This window comes from Felis catus, chromosome D2, assembly GCF_018350175.1.
Source record: "Felis catus isolate Fca126 chromosome D2, F.catus_Fca126_mat1.0, whole genome shotgun sequence".
Lineage (NCBI taxonomy): Eukaryota > Metazoa > Chordata > Mammalia > Carnivora > Felidae > Felis > Felis catus.
The window spans coordinates 87068073-87086830 of record NC_058378.1 but is presented as its reverse complement, the minus strand read 5'-3'; the positions used below and the strand labels follow the sequence as shown (position 1 = coordinate 87086830).

The 18758-nt window shown below is 63.2% G+C and overlaps 1 protein-coding gene across 6 annotated transcripts in view; it reads right to left on the bottom strand.

Moving 5' to 3' along the window:
- The window catches only part of INPP5A (inositol polyphosphate-5-phosphatase A), a 172918-nt gene that overhangs the window by 6813 nt on the left and 147347 nt on the right, over positions 1-18758 (bottom strand). For 5 of the 6 annotated variants that reach the window (XM_019814035.3, XM_019814033.3, XM_019814032.3 and 2 more), the window contains 3 exons: positions 16126-16221; positions 15948-16022; positions 8559-8632 (listed from right to left, as the gene is read on the bottom strand). In XM_019814035.3, coding sequence (XP_019669594.1) covers positions 8559-8632; positions 15948-16022; positions 16126-16221 — 245 coding nt within the window. The remainder of the gene's footprint in view (positions 1-8558; positions 8633-15947; positions 16023-16125; positions 16222-18758) is intronic. The other variant, XM_045040897.1, reaches the window with a different exon arrangement.

Below are 18758 nucleotides of genomic sequence, written 5' to 3'. Positions count from 1 at the left end.
TGCGCTGCACTGGCCGTGACGGGCGAGCGTCTGCACCTTTTCTTCCGGTGACGCGCTGGGGGGTCTGCGATCGCTCACACGGCAGGGCCGACTTGGCAGGCAGGGGTCCCAGGAGGGGCTTCTGTCCCCGCAGCCTCCCTGAGGGCGCACCCCCGCCCCTCCACCCCCACGGTGTGTGGAACGTACCGGAACGTGCCAGTCTGGCTGCGGTGTACCTCCCGTTTCCTCCTGAGCCTGGCGTCCCCACCCGCGGCTGGCCCCGCGGATTCGGCCGGCGGACACAGCCGGGCTTTGTGCCCTCCGGGCCATGTTGTCCGGCTCGGGGCCCGCGGCGACTCCACCCGCCCGCCCAGCCGCGGCAAAGGGGCCGCTACCCACATCCTGAGGGAAGGAGCTCGAGGGGCAGGGAGGGAGGGAGGCCGAGTCCTCGAGGACAGGTGGACGATTGTTAGCTCTACCACACGCCGCCAACAGATACGCGGCTCTGCCTCTCCGTGGGGGTGAGGGCAGGGCGTCGGTCCTGGTCCCCACCCTGCCACGGTTTGCTTTCAGATAAGTGTGTGCACACGGCCGGCACCGAATTAGTCACTGTCGGCTCTGGAGGTGCTCAGGCCGCAGACAGGCGGCATCGGGCCAGGAGCCCTGCACTCCGTCCACCGTCTGGGCAGCGCGTCAGGCAGGGAGGAAGGACCCGACCCCGCCCGGGCCCCGCCCCCCACCCCCCCACCCCGGCCCTGTCTGGACCAGCACCGGCACTGTTCCGGCTTGCTGCCCCTGGTCCCAGGAGTGGCTGGGCCCCCTCTCAGGGGTCAGGGGCCACAGGGTACGGCCCCTGGGCTGTGGGGAGGAGGGCAGTGCCCCCAAGAGCAGGACACCTCTTGGGACCAGCCTCTTTCTCCTTTGCACTCCCCTATAGTCACATTGGACTCTGGTGGCCAGGTCCTGCCCGAGCATGGTGGGGTCGGGCCCGGGGCTCCCCTTTGGGCGCATGCATTTTAGGGCTGGGGAGCGAGCTTCGCCGCCGCTCTGGGCCTTTCTGGCTCTTCTCTGGGGCTCATCCCAGCACCGCCGTGTGAGTCGTGACCACCCGTCAGGTCCTACCGTGCACAGGCGCCCCGCTGACAGATTTGTGTCCTGGCACAAACCCGGGCCTGCAGTGCAAACACTGGGCTTGGGCCCTGGGGTGTGTCCACAAGTGTGGGAGCTGTGCGCAGCCCTAGACGAGTCCCGAAGACCGTCAGGGGTCTGCGAAGGGGTTTCCTGTAGCGTCGGTGGCATCGAGCGTAGCTGAGCGTCCAGGGTCGTGTCTGAGCGTGTGAAATTCATCCAGCTTCCGTCCGGACTTTGTCTCAGCATTTAAGCCGGGCCACCACAGCCACCGGCTGCCCTCACGGCTGTCCCCACCCCGGACCTTTGCCCTGGCCAGCGGGCTTGCTCTAGTCCAGCAACTCGGCATGTTGTCCTCTAGAAACTCGGGGCAGATCCGTGTCGACCCCGACCCCCAGCTCAGTGGCAGCATGTTCCCGGACAGAGCCCGCCACCCGGCCTCGGCGAGCCCCCCCCCCCCCCCCCCCCGGCACCCAGGCGGGCTGGCGTGTGCCAGGCGATGTCGCTCGTCCGTGGCCCCGGCCCAGCCAGGAGCACATTCGTCCACGCTTGTCCTGCCGAGGAGGCTGGGGGGCAGCTGGCGTCTGGGTTCTTCACGAGGACGTTGTGACCAGTAGGACACAGGAGTGGCTGGTCCTCTCTCCGTCGTGTAGGTTTTAACTGCATTTGCCGCTTTGAGTCCTTAATCGAGGGAAGCGGTAATTCCCTGAGGGGCTGGGCCCCGAGGCCCCTCTGTGGTCCAAGGGTGGGGGGCCCCGTGAGGCCGGGAGCCACTTGCTCAGGGCAGGCACACGTCCAGAAGCCTGACAGTCAAGGTACAGGCCTGACTCGGGTCTGGAGGCCACGGTGCCTGCCGGTGCCCACCCCGCGCATCTCCGTGGACCACATCCAACCTGGGCCCAGAGACCCGCTGGACAGACGGATGTCCTGGCTCCTTCCCAGCCGCCAGGCCTGGCAGATGGCACCTCCTCCTCCTAACTGCACAACGTCACACAGATCGTTATGGATGAGAATCTACAGGTGGTCAAACTTTAAATCTGGCCCGGGAAGAATTCTGAAAAGAGCATCTTTATCCTTAATTTAAAATTAAATGCGTCTGTTAAGATAGACAACCCCTCCGCTGGCCTGAAGCGGTGAGTTTAGCTCTGTTACATACGTTTCTTTTTTCTTTTTTTTTTTTTTAAGCTACAATTTGATCTTATTCTGTAATTAATTCCTTCAGGAAAAACCTCTCCTTCCGGCCGTGGGGAGTTGGCCTCCGGGAAGGTATGGTCGTGTTTCTTCCCACTGCTTCCTCCGAGAAAGTAATTCACTTTGCAAATGTCTCAGGGGCAGACCCAGGTCACATTTTCCTGTTCTCTCAATCAGCTTTATGTTAAAGCGTCACCCGCACTGGGAAGGGCCCACACGTCCCCACGAGTCCCCCCGCACGACCCCTCATCTGGGGGGAGCCCTGCCGGCCCTCCGGCCACTGCCTGCAAAGTCACGGGTCGTGACCCCAGCAACGCCAACTAGTCACGTCTCCAGGTCCTGCACCACGCCTGGCGTCCGGCCCCACGCGCGCCACGACTGGAGATTTGTGTGCAGAGAGCGGTCTGGAGCCAGTCGCTGTCGTGTGGAGCTTTGCTTCAGTAGCAAGCATCCATCCCGCCACTGGTGGGCACTTGGGCTACTCCTGGTTTCTGGCTTGTCCTTAGGGGGTGGCGTGTGGGCCCCGGGGGTCCCCGAGACCCTTCGGGGAGCGTCTGTAAGGTAGAACCGCCTTCACGATCGCCCTAAGATGCCATCCGGCCTTCTCATGGTGCTGACGTTGCGCTGACGGGCGGGTGCCGTTCCTCGATGTGGCTTCTGTGCAGCCGCCCCACGCCGACAACCACGCGTGGTTACTGTACCGGCTCTCCAGACCGCCAGGCGGAATGTTTCGAGACGCGGCGGGACGAGATGGGACAGACAGGTTTCTGCCACGTGGCTGTTTCAGATCATTGTCATGGAACGGCTTTTTTTTTTTTTTTTTTTTTTTTTTTTTTTTTGCTAGAAAGGCAGAAAGACTGTTGTCACTCAGACATGGGCATCAGACAGGAGTTTTCTCAAGAGGCCACGAAACGAGCCAATTTTCCTCTCCAGGAAAACATCCGAGAGAATTTTTGCCAGTGAGAAAATTCAAGCTTTCAAGCAGAACCCAGGAGTTTGGAGAACTGGTATCGGCCCCACGTGCCTGGCAGTGCGCCACGGTACACAGTGCTCTGCTCCGTGGCCCTGAAGCCACGCGGCAAGGGACACGCCGTCTCACACCTGCCAACATCTGGGACGTCTGCACAATGTGGCACCCCAGGGGCTCCGAAGGACCAACCTGTGACGTCCCCAGTCGTGCACGTGGGCGGCCCCCTCCCACGGCAAAGAGCCGGCGGCTCACGGATGTGGTTTCAGCTCCACTCTACTGTCGGAGGGATGTTTATAGACCCGCGGACGCACCGTCTGGCAGGATGGGACTTCGTCGGGCTGGGCGCTGCCCCGGGCCTGGTGGGGGTGGCGGGCGGCATCGCACAGCCCGGGGTGGGGCTGGAGGGCCCCCCGCGGTCCCTCTGCCTGCTCCCCCCCCCCAACCCTGGGGTGAGCGGCACACTGCCTCTCGACCACCGCCCACGGCCGGTCACTGCTGTGGTGGCCCCAGGGAAGGTGCTATGCGAGCTGTGCCTTCGTGGAGAAGGACTGGAGAGTCTGTAAACGTCCAAGTATCAGCACCTTTTCCAGCAAAGCGACGGCATTAAGTTCCAATCCGTTAGGACTGAAGTTGTGTTAGTCCGTGGAGAACGCTAACAAGCATCTTCGTGAAGAACCCCTCTCTCTCGTCGCGAGGCCCAGCTGCCGATGAGACGCCTGCGGGGCTCGCGGGTGCACGGCCAAGCTGGCGCTCCGCGCCGCCACCCGCCCGCCACCCGGGGCCCCAGGGAGCCACCCCCGGAGCACGTCCTGCTCGGCACGGCGCTGTGGGAGGTCCAGAAACCGCGTGACCCGCGTGCCGGGCACTCACCACTTGGATAAAGGGCAGAGAGTACAGATACATTCTGGAAACCAGCCAGAGGCCACGGGAACGGATGTTCAGGGTTTGCACTCTCGCACTGGCACGGGCACATGCCCTCAGATGCCGCCACGGTTCCCTGGTTCTGACGGACCGAAGCACACACGGGCCTCCCTGAGACCAACGACCTGACAGCCCCGGCCGCCCGGGCCCAGTCTTCACAGCCTTCCAGAAAGTACCGAGAGCAATAGCGAGTCCTGGCGAATACCCGAGAGCCGGGCGGGGGGATGAGAACACACGGCCTCGGAGACACAGGCAGTGCTTTGTCCGGACCTCCCGGCCGACCCGGAGCAGCCTGGGAAGTGAAAAGCGATGTTCACAAACTATACGTGTGTCGGGTAAAACCCTCCGGGCTGTGGAAAGGAACTGGTGTGGCTCTTTGCGGTCAGTGAGGGGTCTCGTGTACAAGGCTGCCCTGCCCAGGCCGTGAGGACAAAGGCAGAAGGTGGGGACCCTTTCCCTTCCGGGAACATCTTCACGGGACCCGGCCAACATCTGCAAACAGAAACCTCTGTCGGAGGGAACGAGCGCGGGGAACCCGAGCTGGGCACCCTTCGGTCCAGAACCCGTGTGCCGCGCTTCCCGAGGGGACCGGCCTCCACCAGAGCCCCCTCCCAGCAGGACAGCCGCCCTGTGGGTGGGGAGTGGCAGCTGGGGGGGGGGGTGCCTCGAGCTCACCCCCCACCCCCAGGCACCCCGGCACTGGAGAACGACAGCCCCCACTGAGACGGGGGCCCCGTGGTCCAGCCTCCGACCCCGTGCTGGGGACGGAGTTCCTGCCTCCTTCCCCACAGGGTGATGTCGTGTCCCTGGTCGGGCAGTGCCGGGAGCGTGGGACAAGAAGGAGCTGGACGAGAGGGCGGGATGCTTCAGGCCTGCCAATCTTCCGGAAGGCTCTGGCCCCGGAACAGGTGCTTCTGCGTTCAGGACTCAGCCAGCAGCGCTGCCTCTCCCCAGGCGGGGACAGGACGGCCGTGTCACCGAGCTCCTTCCTGCAGGCAGCACTCTGGGGCCTTCTCACCCTCTGCTCCAAGAGGGGACAAAGGACCGTGTGCGAGGAAACCACTCCGGGTCAGAAGCCCCCAACCGCTTCCAGCCGCGAGACTGCTCCATGCTGGTGGCTGTTCACAGTCTAGACACGCACACCCGCACCCAGGAGACAGCCCCCCACGCTCACACCCCCACGCTCCCCGCCCGGGCAATGCACACTCTCTGCATATGCATCTTGCACGTGAACACACGCCCATATACACTCATGCGCACACGATGTACAAGAACACACCCTGCCTCATGCAACCCGCCCCCTCGGACGTGCACACGCCACGTACAGGCCCCTGGGTACACGCACCCGTGCACATGTGCACACCCAGCTCACACCCAACACCCACCTATACAAGACACACGCACACACCCAGACACACATCCCTAAACCCATACGTGCGCACATACGAGCACACGTGTGTACGAACCCCAGATCCCACTCCGTGTACATACACTACCCCCCATGCACACACGTGCACACACATCCACGCACTGTGGATGCTACGCACATGCACAGTAACCTACATTCTGCACACACACTCCCATACCTACACACGTGCACACACGTGCGCTCTTACCTAAGTAACGCCCACCTGCACGCACACAACCTTCTGTTCACACCCCCACGTGTGCATGTCTGTGCCCGCTGCAGCCCACGCGGGCAATCGCCCATACACGGCTGCGCGTGAGCTCACACCCCACCGTGTGCACACACCCACCCGCACGCGGGCACTCACGCACACGCAGCATGCCTGAGACCACTTATCGTACAGGAGAGTCAGAATTCACCTGGCAGACATCAAACCTTACAGCCACCGTCCTGACCACTGCCCGTTCTCTCCCCAGACTGTACGGGGCTCATGCCCTCCCCACATGGTACAGCAGCTCCAAACCCCACACGGGGAACCCTGGTCACGCACATGGTTTCAAAAATACAGAGGAGCCAAAGGAGGAGGGGCCGTGTGTCTTGGGCAGTGGGGGAGGGGGGCAACGTGGCACATGACCCAGGCAGGGGGGAGGGGGATGACCCCGGGATCGGGGGAGGGGTGGACGATGGGGCAGCGGGGGGAGGGCGCCCTGGGCAGCATGGGGACTGGCCTTAGGAGCACTGGGTCGGTCTGTGCCAGAGCAGGTGCGGGGACTGCATTCAGATCACAAGGGTTTCAGACCCGGAGCTGGGCTCTGACGTTCCAAAGCTGCCGATTTCTTTAGGAAAACCCTTTCACCTCTTGTCCCACACGCCCATCTTGGGACACCACTGGGTTACTTCCTAATTAAAGGAAATCGACCTGTAATCGATCACTTAATAACTTAATCGACCAGCCAAGCAGCCCCTGCGCCTGTGAAGCCAGCACTGGTAGGACATCAGGTGTCCCCTCCTTTGTCACAGCTCCTGTCTCTAGCCAGAGCGAGCTCTCTGCCCCTAAGGGCTCAGGGGGCCCCGCAGGCCGCCCTGGATGGCCCAGGACACCACCTGCAGCGAGTGCCTTCTCAGGCATGTTCACAGGTGCCAGGCTGGGGCAGGGACGCCTCCGGGCCGTCCTCCTCCCACACGTCATGGACCTTGTCGAGGGCAGGGTGAACCCGTCCGTGTGCACAGCCACCCCTCCCCAGGCCCTGGTGAACAACGACCAGCACCCACGGGCGGCTCTCTGAAGTTCCTCCCACGTGGCACGAGATCACCCCCTTCTCCTGTCCAGGGGCGACAGAGGCCCCAGACGAGTGGGCTGCCGGGCGGCGGCCGCTTTCCAGGGGAAGCCTGTGCCCGCCCTGCCAGGAGCCGCCAGACCAGGACCCCACTGTCCTATGTGGCCACGTGAGGGCTGACGTCCTTCCAAAGTCTCGCCGTGTCTGGGGGGTGGCCAGGCGGGCATCTCTGCTGCTCCCCACCAGGGCACTGGCCACGAGGCCCTGTGAGCTCTGCACTCGGGAGAAACTCGAGAAGCAGATGCCAGCTCTAGGTGGCCGTGTCCACAAGGCCGTGGCCTCTGCCCCAGGTGCCCCCAGGCCTCCTCCCTCCTCGCCAGCTCAACAAAGCCTGGAGAGAGACCCCGGAGGTTGTTCAAACAGGGGGCACTCGGGGGGCCTGGCCTACCACACCCGGGACGAGGCAGCGTGACAAACCCTAAGAATCTTGTCAGGTCTCAGGTGCATCTGGAAGGGCATCTGACCGCACGTCACTATACCCGTGAGGGGTCGGGGCCGTGAGGAGACGTGCTTGGTCAGCACCCACCTGGGAACTGCCGGGGCACCGACCAGGACCCAGTCCCTGCCTCTCTGGTCCCCTGGAACTCCCGCCGTGGCCCTCTCGGCCGGAGCCTGGGCCCCGAGGTCAGAGGGGCACCTGCCCATGCCCCCGAGCCGCAGGAAGTCACTCGTCCAGTGGTCTGTGGGGCCCCCTTCCGGCCTCCACACGTGTGACTGAACTATGGCGCGGGGAAGGGAGGCCCCTCCCAGACGCACGAAGGGCTGTCTGGCTTTCGAGCTCGTTCTGGGAGCAGAGCTGTTAGGTCTGGTGATACTCCCCCCGTACCCCCCACCCCCCCACGTTAGAAAGTTTCTGGAACGTGCCCGGGATCTAAAAGCAGAGAGAGGGAGGGGAGGAGTCTGGGGACAGGGTCTCCATGTCTTGAGGGTGCCCTCCCCCCAGGATGCCCGGCCCACCCTCTGCTGGCCTCTCTTTGCCCCACGCCCTCTGAGAGCCCGGGTGCCTGTGTGGGCCGTGCCCCTCACGAGGGGATGGGGTGTCGTCGCTGTAGACCGCGAGATTCCGTAAACATCGGAGTAAAACCCAGGGAAAGCTTCTCCGCCCGAGAAAGAGAAAAACAGCCAAAGACTCACCCAACACACGACGTTGTGGAAAACCCTGATGCTCCCAGAAAGACCCAGAACCCAGAGCAGCTGCTGGGGGCCCCCAGTGTGCCAGTCTGAGAAGGCAATATTTTGCGTACTTAAAAACATCTTTCTGGGGCGCCTGGGTGGCGCAGTCGGTTAAGCGTCCGACTTCAGCCAGGTCACGATCTCGCGGTCCGTGAGTTCGAGCCCCGCGTCGGGCTCTGGGCTGATGGCTCAGAGCCCGGAGCCTGTTTCCGATTCTGTGTCTCCCTCTCTCTCTGCCCCTCCCCCGTTCATGCTCTGTCTCTCTCTGTCCCCAAAATAAATAAACGTTGAAAAAAAAATTAAAAAAAAAAACCAAAAAAACCATCTTTTTGTTAAGGGAAGCTAGCAGAAGCTAACAAGTTCTTCTTGTTCTCAGCTGGCTGCTGGCTTCGGGCCGTGGAAGGGCAGGGAGAAGGGTTACCTGCTCGTCCGGCAAGCGGGTGCTCCTTACCTGGGAGGGAACGAGATGTCCAGTTCATACAGTCTGTCCTTAAAAACAGACAGCTCTTTGTCAAATTCTAAGAGCTAAAGAAAAGAAACAGAAAAACATAAGGTCACTTTGCTGTGCCGCACGGGCGGGGGGGTGGGGGTGGGGGTCGGTCCGCTGCAGGGAGCCACGGAACCCGCGGGAAACACGCCTGGCGGACCGACTGGACCTGTGCGGGGAGCCCTGCCGACAGCCGCCCATTGGTGTCCCTGGAGAGGCCACGGGTGCCCAGGAGGCCCTTCTCAAAACCACGAGGGGCAGCAGACAGCACAGCCACAGGCCACGGCGGCGGCCCGCAGGGCGGACACAGTTCTTTGTTTTGCCCGAGCTAAGTCACGGAGCAAGCCACGTGGACCTCGCACCGGAGTGTGATTAAAAATGGCCACAGGGCGCCGGGGTGGCTCAGTCGGTTATGCGTCCGACTCGATTCCAGCTCAGGTCACGATCTCACGATTCCCACGACTGAGCTCCGTGTCGGGTTCTGTGCGGACGGTGCGGAGCCTGCTTGGAATTCTCTCTCTCTCTCTCTCTCTCTCTCTCTCTCTCCCTCCCTCCCTCCCTCCCCCTCTCTCTGCCCCTCCCCTGCTCACTCTGTCTCTCTCAAAATAAATAAACGTTAAAAAAAATGTTTGTTAAAAAAGAACGGCCGAGTCGGCACACCGGGGGAACCCCAAGAGCACACGTGGGCGGGGAGCACGGTTCCTGCTTGCGGAGGACAGGGTCCTGCCCCGCAGACTCCTCGGAACCAAAGCCCGCCCTCCCCCGGGGAGGCAGGGGTGCCACCGGTGGCCCAGCCACGCTGGCTGTGCCAAGGCTGCACTGCCCACAGCTTCCGGACGTGCGCGTAAGTCACGTCCCCACGCAGCCCGGCCCCCGCCTGAGCACCCGCGCCCGGTGCTCTCCTCACGTGGGCCAGAGGGCGACACCCGGACGGAGCTGTCGTGGGGCTGTGGGGTGGGAGGGTATCCAGTCACCTTGCACACACGCTTGACCGCACCTCACACACGTTCCTGCCGAAGCCTGCAGGCTCACAGACACCAGCCTCAGACCCCGCCTGGGGAGGCTCGGATGCCGGGGGTCGGGGGCCCGGATCCCCCGGGAGCCACTCGCGAGCCCACATCCGCCGAGCACGACCCTGCTCAGTGAGGCCCCAACGGGCATGGGGCTGAGGGCCCCCGGGGGGAGGGGAGGCACAGGGAGGCGGGCGGAGGACCATGTGGGGAGGGGAAGCTTGTGGGAGGCCACGGGGGCTTGGCTTCCAGGGCACCACATGGCCTTGCTGCCCCCACATCAGGGGGAAACTCTAGCTCCTCTTCCAGAGTGGGCTCCTGGCCAAGCCGCTTCTGGAAAGTTCCTGAGTCGGGTCCTCAGTGGAGCCGGGGATAGAGGAAGTCTTCAGGGAGAGAGAGACACTCCCTGGGGCCTGGACAGGGCCTGCACTTACACACACGTTTACACGTACGTCGGTGCTGGTAGACACACTCGTATTTACACACGCACACTCACACGACTATAGCGTGTGGCTCCCGTAGGTCACCCTGGCGCTTGAATTCTTGGCCTTCCCGGGTCAGAGGCAGGCCCCGCGTGCGGGGGGCACGGGGGCGCTCAGGGTGGCTGCTGGCTTCATGCAGGTCCCGTGTGCAAGGGAGAGGAGCCAGCCTACCCGAGGCCACGAGCCGGGGTTCCGGAAAGGACCCGTGCGTCTGGAGAAGTTTGGCCACGGCTGACGGGCGGTTCAAGGAGACGTCGACGGCACGTTCCTTTCCACACGGTGACTCTTTTCAGCCGCAGAGCCAGCCAACCTGCTGGTCCCCCCAACCCAGCTGACTCTCAGAGAAACGCAGCATGGCAGACAGAGATGCCGCGAGACCCTCCCTGTCCCCCGGTGGCCACGCCCTGGACGGCCGCGTCCCGTGAACCCTGCGCACGCACGTGTCCACAAAGAACAGCTCGCGTCGGGGGACACTGGCGTTCCCGCGCCTTCCTCCCGCCGCGGGTTCCCGACTCCGCCCGGCGCGAGTCCCTGGGCTTCTCCGGCCACGGGCCCTCGCTGCTCCTCTGGGGTCAGGGCGCCGCTGCCCGGCGCCAGCGTCCCTCTCGAGGGTGACCCGCCGTGCTCCTCAGTAGCTCTGCATCTTGTCTCTTCCCGTCTGGTGTCCCGCTGTTTCTCGTGGACACATCCTTCTCCTGAGGACTCACCTCCCGCGGTTCCAACCTCCGCTGGCCAAACGCGGCCTCCCACGGCCTCACGCCGCGTTCTGCCCCCGCCCCCACCTGTGCTGCCCCGGTCGCAGGTGCCGTACCTCCTTGCGCCCTCGGGCTGTGTCGCCACGAATTCGCCGGCGAGGACTTCACTGGTAACACTGCCACGAGTTCTGTGTAGTTTTTAACCTGCCAGCTTCTTTCAGGGTGTGTTTATTTGCTTCTGATTCCTTCAAGTTTTCAATCCTATTAAATACTCTTATTTTGTGATTTCTATCAGTTATTTAAACGGCTGGTGTTCTCAGAGGTGCACCCGGCCTCCCGCCCGGCTTGTGTCTCTGGACCGCAAGCTCGCCTTCCGTGGACCTTCACCTGGGGGGGCAGTAAACGTGGCGCCCGCCCTGCATCAGACAGCCGTGCGCGTCGAAGAATCGGAGGCGAGGGGCCAGGCGCTCAGACGCAAATACTCAGAACGTTCGGTCGTGAGCTGCAAGACGTTGCTCATGTTCTGGAGGGCACTCAGGGATGGCCCGGTGTCTCCCGGGCCCAACCCCACCGCTAGGACGCGGGCAGTGACCGCGCCCGATGGCCCGGTGCTCACGGCGGCCGCAGCGTCTTCCAGAGCCTCGGTCACGTCCGGTGCTCCCTCCCTCCAGGTGACAGCGGCGATGTCTCCCGCGCTCCCCGTGTGGCGCCACGTCTGGACTCTCTCGCACCGGTCCGCCTCCGTCCCCGACAGCCCGCGAGCCCCACGGGGGCACCTGTCGGTTCTGGACCCAGAACACAGCCCGGCTCCAAACGGTGCCCAGTTAGTAGCCCCAGGAATCTATTTCACAAAGTCCAAAAGCGGTTTCGAAAGTTGCCTCGGGAAACGAGAAACTATACCTGTGCCCGGATCTCTTCCATGAGAGGGGTCTTCTCTCCCCTTCGCCGCGAGATGCCCCCCGTTGCCACCCACAAAACCGCGTCCCTAACGGAGAGAGGCTGCTCGCCGGCCACGAGACCCCTGGCTGCGCAGAGCCGCCGTCCCTTGCCAGCAAGGGGTTCGTTCACGCGCACGCACGCAGGTGCTCGTTCTGTTCTGGTTTCGTCTGGCTGTGTCAGGAGACGGTGGACCAGAGTGGCCATGGGGACGCCGACCACCCTCACTCTGCTGCGACGGCGGGGGGCTCCCGGGGCCCCACGGCCGGCCCCGGGGACACCGAGGGGCTGAAGGGGAGCGCGACGGCACAGCACGTGTGGGTGCCTGGGCGCACGTGAGCACGTGCGTGTGAGCGAGCGGCCTTCACCTGTCGCCTGCTGAACATCCTCCGTGTTGAGCCGCCTCAGAAAGGGCCCCTGGAAGCCTTGCTGGGCCCTGCACCCCCTCGGTGGCCAGACCTGCCCGGAGGGCGTCCACGTGGGCGGCGTCCGCAGGTGCCCTGTGAGGGGTCTGCAGGAACCCGCACACACACGGGCACACACACGCACGTGCACACGCTCCAATACGCACAACGTTGCAGCAGGCGATGAGACCCCGGAAAACCCTGGCATGAGGTGTGGTCATGGCTCCGCGTGCTGACAGGCGGGTGGCAGCATCTGGGGAGGGAGCCGCTTGGACAGCCACGCTTCTCTGGCTAAGGGCGTGAAGTAAAATTGAAACCGGGAAGCATCTGGTTTGGAAAGAGCGTGAATCTTCCAGCTGCCAACGAAGTGACAGAGCCCGTCTAGGAGGAGCCCTCACCTCCAGGGTCTCCGTGGGCGAGGCGCCCGCACGCTGGCCCCTGTGCTGAAAGGGACTCCTTGGGGAGCACCGCCCGTAACGCACCCATCTGCCTGCTAACCTGCCTGCCTGTCCACGTGGAGACGTTCCGGAGCGCGAGCGTGCTCTCGCGCCAGGTCAACACGTACTTACGAAGCCTCTGCTGCGCGTCGGGGTCTCTGCCAGACGGACACTCTGGCGAAGGGCAAGGCCAACACCCGCCAGGCCGGGGCGCCCCTGGGCTGTCTGACACCGGCGGGGGCGGGGCACAGGTCAGTCCCACACCCGCGCACACAGCCGTAGCCCCGTGTGGCCCACGTCCTGCCCCGCACGGTCACAAACCCCGATCTGCTGCTTCGGGTCCCCGGCCGGCTGCCAGGTTTCTGGGATGCTCCCTCGTGGGGCCAGCGTGGGGCCAGCGAGGGGGGACCGCGTCTGGGGGACCGCGTCTGGGGCTCCGCGACGGCCACGGGGCAAACTCCAGCTGTGAGAGGTTCCTGATTAGAAATTACGGGGCATTTCTGTTGAAACGATAATTTGTATCTCTTTGAGATTTTTCACTAACACGATAACCAATTTCACATGTATCTTAAACATTCTTCTTGATTACAAAGTGAAAAACAGCTCAGGGCGTGTGTGGACAATGATAAAGGGCCTGGCGGATCGTCCGTATCTGTCAGGGCTGCACAAATCCCACTGTTACTGCAGAGACACCGCGCTGATAGAGAAAAAAGAGCCCGGAAAATCAATGCGCCTTGAGCTGAGCAGTTGCTAAACACACAGAAAACATCTCTATCCAACAGGCCAAGCGCTGTGAAAATTCCCAAGCCTTGCCCTGGGACAGCCGAGGAAAATTTAATCTCTCCAAATCCTCACCAGGGCACTCCATCCTGCAGCCCTGACAGCCACACTTATAATTAATTATACAATTTCGATGGGAATATCGACTAAACAAAGCTATAAATCATAGAAAAAGTCAATAGGCATGGACACATTCAATCATGTCCCGGCCAATGATTACTACTCTTAAAATACAATAATTATTTCCAGAAGCCAGCTTGAATTAAATTTCTGTCAGACGGGTACAAGACCGGTGCTTGATGAAGGGCGCGATGGATTTTGGGGCCGCGTCCGGCGCAGGCACATCCATCCTGAGGACGGGTAGTTTGTCCCGTGGCCGTGGGGCCGCGTGCCTCGCCGCGGCGGTGGCATGGCTCGTCACACCATTTATCTTGTCCCCCGTGGCCGGTCCCGACGACCCTACTTCCCGTGCGTGAGTGACGCGGAGGCGGCTTTTCAACGTGCCGGGTCGCGGCCAGGGGCACGGGCATCAGCGTGACCCCGCCAGGTGTCTCCGAAGGCACGGAGCCCCCGGGGCCCGCAGCAGCAGGGGGACGGCGTGGCCGGCCACCCAAGCCTGGAGGAGCCAGGCAGATGCCCCGCGGAGGCCCCGGGCCCGGGCGCGCCTCCCGACACGTGAGATTCCTGACAGACACGACGAAGGGGCACGTGGGGTCTTTCCCAAAACACCATGTGGAAACCTATTCGAACTCTGTGCTGCATTTTTAAATCTTTGAAATTCAAACGCTCCCCTGAACATTCGAACTAATCTTCCTCCCTCTTAAAAAGTTTCATATGCGGATAAATACGGAAATAAAAATTATTACGCCCGACAGTGACAACACTTGTCATTTCTAACGGCAGTACCGTGAGCTCTGTCCAGATGTCAGCTCTGTCCATGATGTGGGTCCGTGTGCCCTGGACCCCCATTTCCAGAACACACGCCGTTTCCCAGGCCCCCCGTGCCGCCCTGGCTCAGACTCCACGGGACGTCCTTCTGGCCCACCTCCTGCTCCTTCCCAAACGGTCCGGTCCCTGGCTGCCCCCGTGCCAGCCCCGCGTCCATGTGTCCACTGCTGGACCCTCGGCTTTGCTACTTCCCTGGTGGCCTCACTGCCCCCCGCTCTGAGGTGTTGCCTCTGCAGCAGGGGCCCCTGAAAGCCCACCCTGACTCTGAGCTCAAGAAGTCACACAGCTGCCCAGAAACAGCGTGGCATGCCCAGTCTCCCGGGCACTTCACCACAACAGTGCCTCGGGCTCCCCTGTGCCCCCAGGTCCCCGGGCCCGGACATCACAGGGGTGCTGTCCTCTTAGGTGCAGACGGCAGGCAGGACACGGTCCTTACCCTGGTGCTTCCTGCCTAGGGAAGCAGCCAGGGCTGTAAGTGTCCGCGTGCTGAGCTGGGCGCTGCGGAGGCTGCGGAGGGAGAGTCACCTTGCCTGGGCCTGAGGCCCCTCGAGGACGTGACATGTGGTCTGGCCAGGCCCGAAGGGCAGAGCCCCCGCTGGGACAGGCTGGTGGGAGGAGCAGAGCATCTGCTGGGTCCCCTGCACGGGGCGTGGGGCCGGGGGAGCACACAGAGGCTCACCGGAGGCCTGTGGCTGCGGGCCTGGAGCTGAGGCCTGACTCTCTGTGCAGGAGACAAGCCCCTGGCTGGGCTCTGGGCTGGGGGCGCGCTGGGTGGGCTCCTGCGGCGAGCGAGAGGCAGTGGCCCCGGGCTGGTGGGGACAGACGAGGGGACAGGGACGGGGGCAGTGCCTGTCTCCCGGCACTGACACGGGCAGAGCTCCACTTGCGCTGAGGGGAAACTGAGGCACAGGTGCAGCCCACGCTCAGCAAGGCTGGGCTCCCAGAGGCAGAGAGGTGAGAACAGGGATGGCGGGGCGGGGCCCACAGTCCAAGCACCACCCCCAGGCTTTGGCAGAAAGATGTCCCTGACATGGTCCCAGGAGTCTTGGAGGCACGGGGGCCGGACCGCCAGGGTGGGGGCAGACTGGGAGCTGAACAGGGGTCGGGGGGGGGGGGCAGCTGTGCACAGAGCCTCTACGGAGCGGGGTGGGGGGAGGGAGAGCACGAAGGGGAGAGCACGAAGGACAGAGGGCGGGCAGGTGCCCCACCCAGGGCCCGCCCCTACGTCACGGAACCCCGGGGGCCTGGAACCGGCCACACGGGGGACGCTTAGGCCTTGGAGACTGGCAAACACCACACGTCACCTGTCGGTCTACACGAAACGGACACCGATAAGCACGTGACAAACAGGCGCTGATCCCGTCACGCGAGTCTGGTTGCCCCGCACGGCCTCTCCGGACTCTGCAGGGCACGCGGTGGCTTCGGGGAAGAGGGCGGTTCCCGCGGGACCAGGGCTCCACCGACTGGTTTGAGATGCACGTTTCACGCACACGCCCTTGGTTTTGCACACGTGCACGCGCACAGCCACAGAGACGCCCGGTCAGGTGCGTCAGCCGTCCGAGCACCTGGGGCGCCGCCCACGCAGGGGCCGCCCGGGCCGCCCAACAACCAGACGCTGGGCCAGCAGCCGCAGCCCGGGGACAGGGGACAGCGGGGCTCACCGCGGTGCCGTTGTTGTCGCGGAAAACCTCCTGGTTGAAGTAGTGGAAGACTTTCTTTTCCAGCTGAAGCATCACCTGGAAAGGAGAAGTGGACGCCAGTGTGGGCGGAGCAGAGACAGCGCCTCCCGCACAGTCCAGAGAGCCCAGCTCCAGGGGCCACGGTCGAGGGCTCTCTTACCTTCCGGTCGTTGTCCGACTCGCGGAATATCAGCTTCACCACCTCGTTGGTGTCGGCGGCCCGGACTGTCTGCATCGTGGCCTGTGTGCAGAGAGTCTGGGAAAGACACAGAAGGGACTCAGTCCCCGCAGAGAGGGGCCCGCAGCCAGTGTCCCCCGAAAGCAATCAGCACACCTCCTGGTCTCTCCCCCCTGCCCTGTCCTTTCCGGGCTGCTTCCGCCTGGCTCCACGCGTCCCCGGAAAGGGACCACGGGCCCGCCGCACGGGAGCGGGAGCGCGACCAGCTGACCAGGCGCACTCTCCGAGGGCAGCCCGTCGGGAAGTGCCGCGCACCTCTGGCGGCCCCGGCCTCCCTGCCCATCTCTGTTCCCCGTGCTGCCCCCGAGCCGGCGGGGCCTGGACCCTAGACCCGCCGGAGGCTTCGCTGGAATCAGCACGAGCGGCGGAGGGGCGGGGAGGTCTCTGCCCTTCACGGCGTCCCCACAGCAGGCTGGGGACACCCTGCGATGAGATCTGCCTCAGGTGGGCGGTGGGACAGGACCCGGAAGGCAACGCCAGGGAGCACAGGGGCCACGCCGGGGTTCTGGGTCACCCCCAGGGCCGCGAGGCCGGGACACTCCCCACGGCACACCCCAGTTCACGGACTAAGTTAAATCCAGGCTTGCCGAGAAAACTCCTCTAGTGTCAGGCTGGGTGTGAGGCAGGAAAGGTGTGGGTGGGTGCAGCACACTGGAGACCCCCACCCAGCGGGGCAAGCCTGCTCTGGGCAGTGAGGAGTCGCAGGCTGGGTCACGGGTACTTAGGAATATGTTCAACAAAAGAGGTTCGGGATGTGCCGAAAGGATAGACCTTCACGGGAGAGGACAGAGGACTGGGGAGCTGGCCCCCACCCCGTGCGCCGGATGACGCTCTTTCCTCGTGGGAAGGTCCCGTCACCAGGGTCCATGTGCACAACGTGTCCAGGAAGGGCAGCTGGAGGCAGAAGGCAGAGCCGAAGCTGCCTGGGGGCGGCCAAGGAGAGTCCACCCCGGACCGAGGCCTGTCTGTAACCCACACCTCAACGGAGCCGCTCTCTAAAAGCTGACTCGATGACTTTTATTTAAAAAAGAACACTGCAGGAAAACAACGAATTCTGACTTTTTGAGCACATCCTCCACTGAAGGCCTTTGCGAAGCTGGACACACATCCCCCAGGGGAGAGTGGCGTCAGCCCGGAGAGGCCCACTGAGGGGCCGGTTTTGGTGGAGGGGGCAGGGACCCCCGGGACGAGCCCCCCAGCCCCTCTGCAGACCCCTCCCAGGTTTGCTGGGGACACACACACACACACACACACACACACACCGCCCAGCATGCGGCAGGGGAGGCAGCGGCCACCGCCACCGTCCCCAGAGCGTACTCCAGGACAGGCCATTGACATTCAGAGCACAGATCAGTTAGGCAGGTCAAGCCCCCAAAGTGGCTTTTGGACTCATGTGTCACAAATCAGTCTGGCCGCCTTCAAGCGGTGAGGATTAGAACAAGCACAGAAGAATCTGGAGCAGAGCACGGCCACCCGGCCGCCCCGGTCCTCGGAGGTCCAGCTGCATCCAGATGCTAATGCGCTTAAGTGGCTTAAGCACTTCCGTGAATGGGGGAGGGCCCCCCGGGCGGGCAGACGGCCATTGTGGCCACCCCAGGACGCGATTCAGGGGATTCTCCCTTCTTCTCCCAAAGGCACCTGCTAGAAACTTTTTAAAGAAATTGCTTTATCTGGCCATTTCGGGCGGGCTCCCAAAGGATAAACATCTGATCAGCCCGGGCTCTCTGAGAGGGCCGCCCTGTGCCTCCTGCTCTCCGGCCCTTTCTCTGCACCCTCCCGTGAAGCCACCACATTCAAGGGGTTTTAAAGAAGTGATCAGGCCTGGCCACGGCCTCGCCTCAGCTTTCAATCCGCAGTCATGGCCAATCATGCAGAAACGTGCCGGGGCCTTTCCGCTCGCCTCCTCATGGAAGGGATTTTTCTTTTGAAAGGAGAAAAAGAAATGCCCCAAATGCTATTTCTACAGAGCCATCCAAGATTTATTTCATTATCAGCAGCCACACGAAGGGGCTCCAGACAGGACGTTCCTGCAGTCCGTCCTCTTGGCACTCAAGCACCTGACTTTTGTCTTGGAATCTCGCGGGGCCGCTGTCGCCAAGGACGCCCACCTGTCGTGTGGCTAAGGAAAGTCCCGTGTTTCTTCTCGGTGTGATAACTTTCGAAGTAGGCTGCCGGGACGGGGTGTCCCCAGGACCCGGACCCCAGTGTCAGCCCAGAGGGCCGTTGCCAGTGTTTTCTGTGAATCCTGTCGTTCACAGCCTACCTGACTGGCCCAGTCCTCCCCCGTGGTCCAAAACTCTACCAAAGGCAGCACGTGTGGACCCTTCCGGCCGGGCCATCCGACACCGTCTCGCAGAGCCCACCCTCTACCCTCTGCTGCAGACAGAAGGACCCTGCGGTCCACGGCGGCAGGGACGGGGCGCGGGCGGAGCTCAGTCCCCACTTCAAGCACCAGCTACACAGGCACCTGACACCTGCAGGGCAGAGTTCCAGAGCCGAGGGGCTCGGGGATTCCCGGGAATGCCGGCCGGTCCTGGACCGGGCGGCTCAGCAAA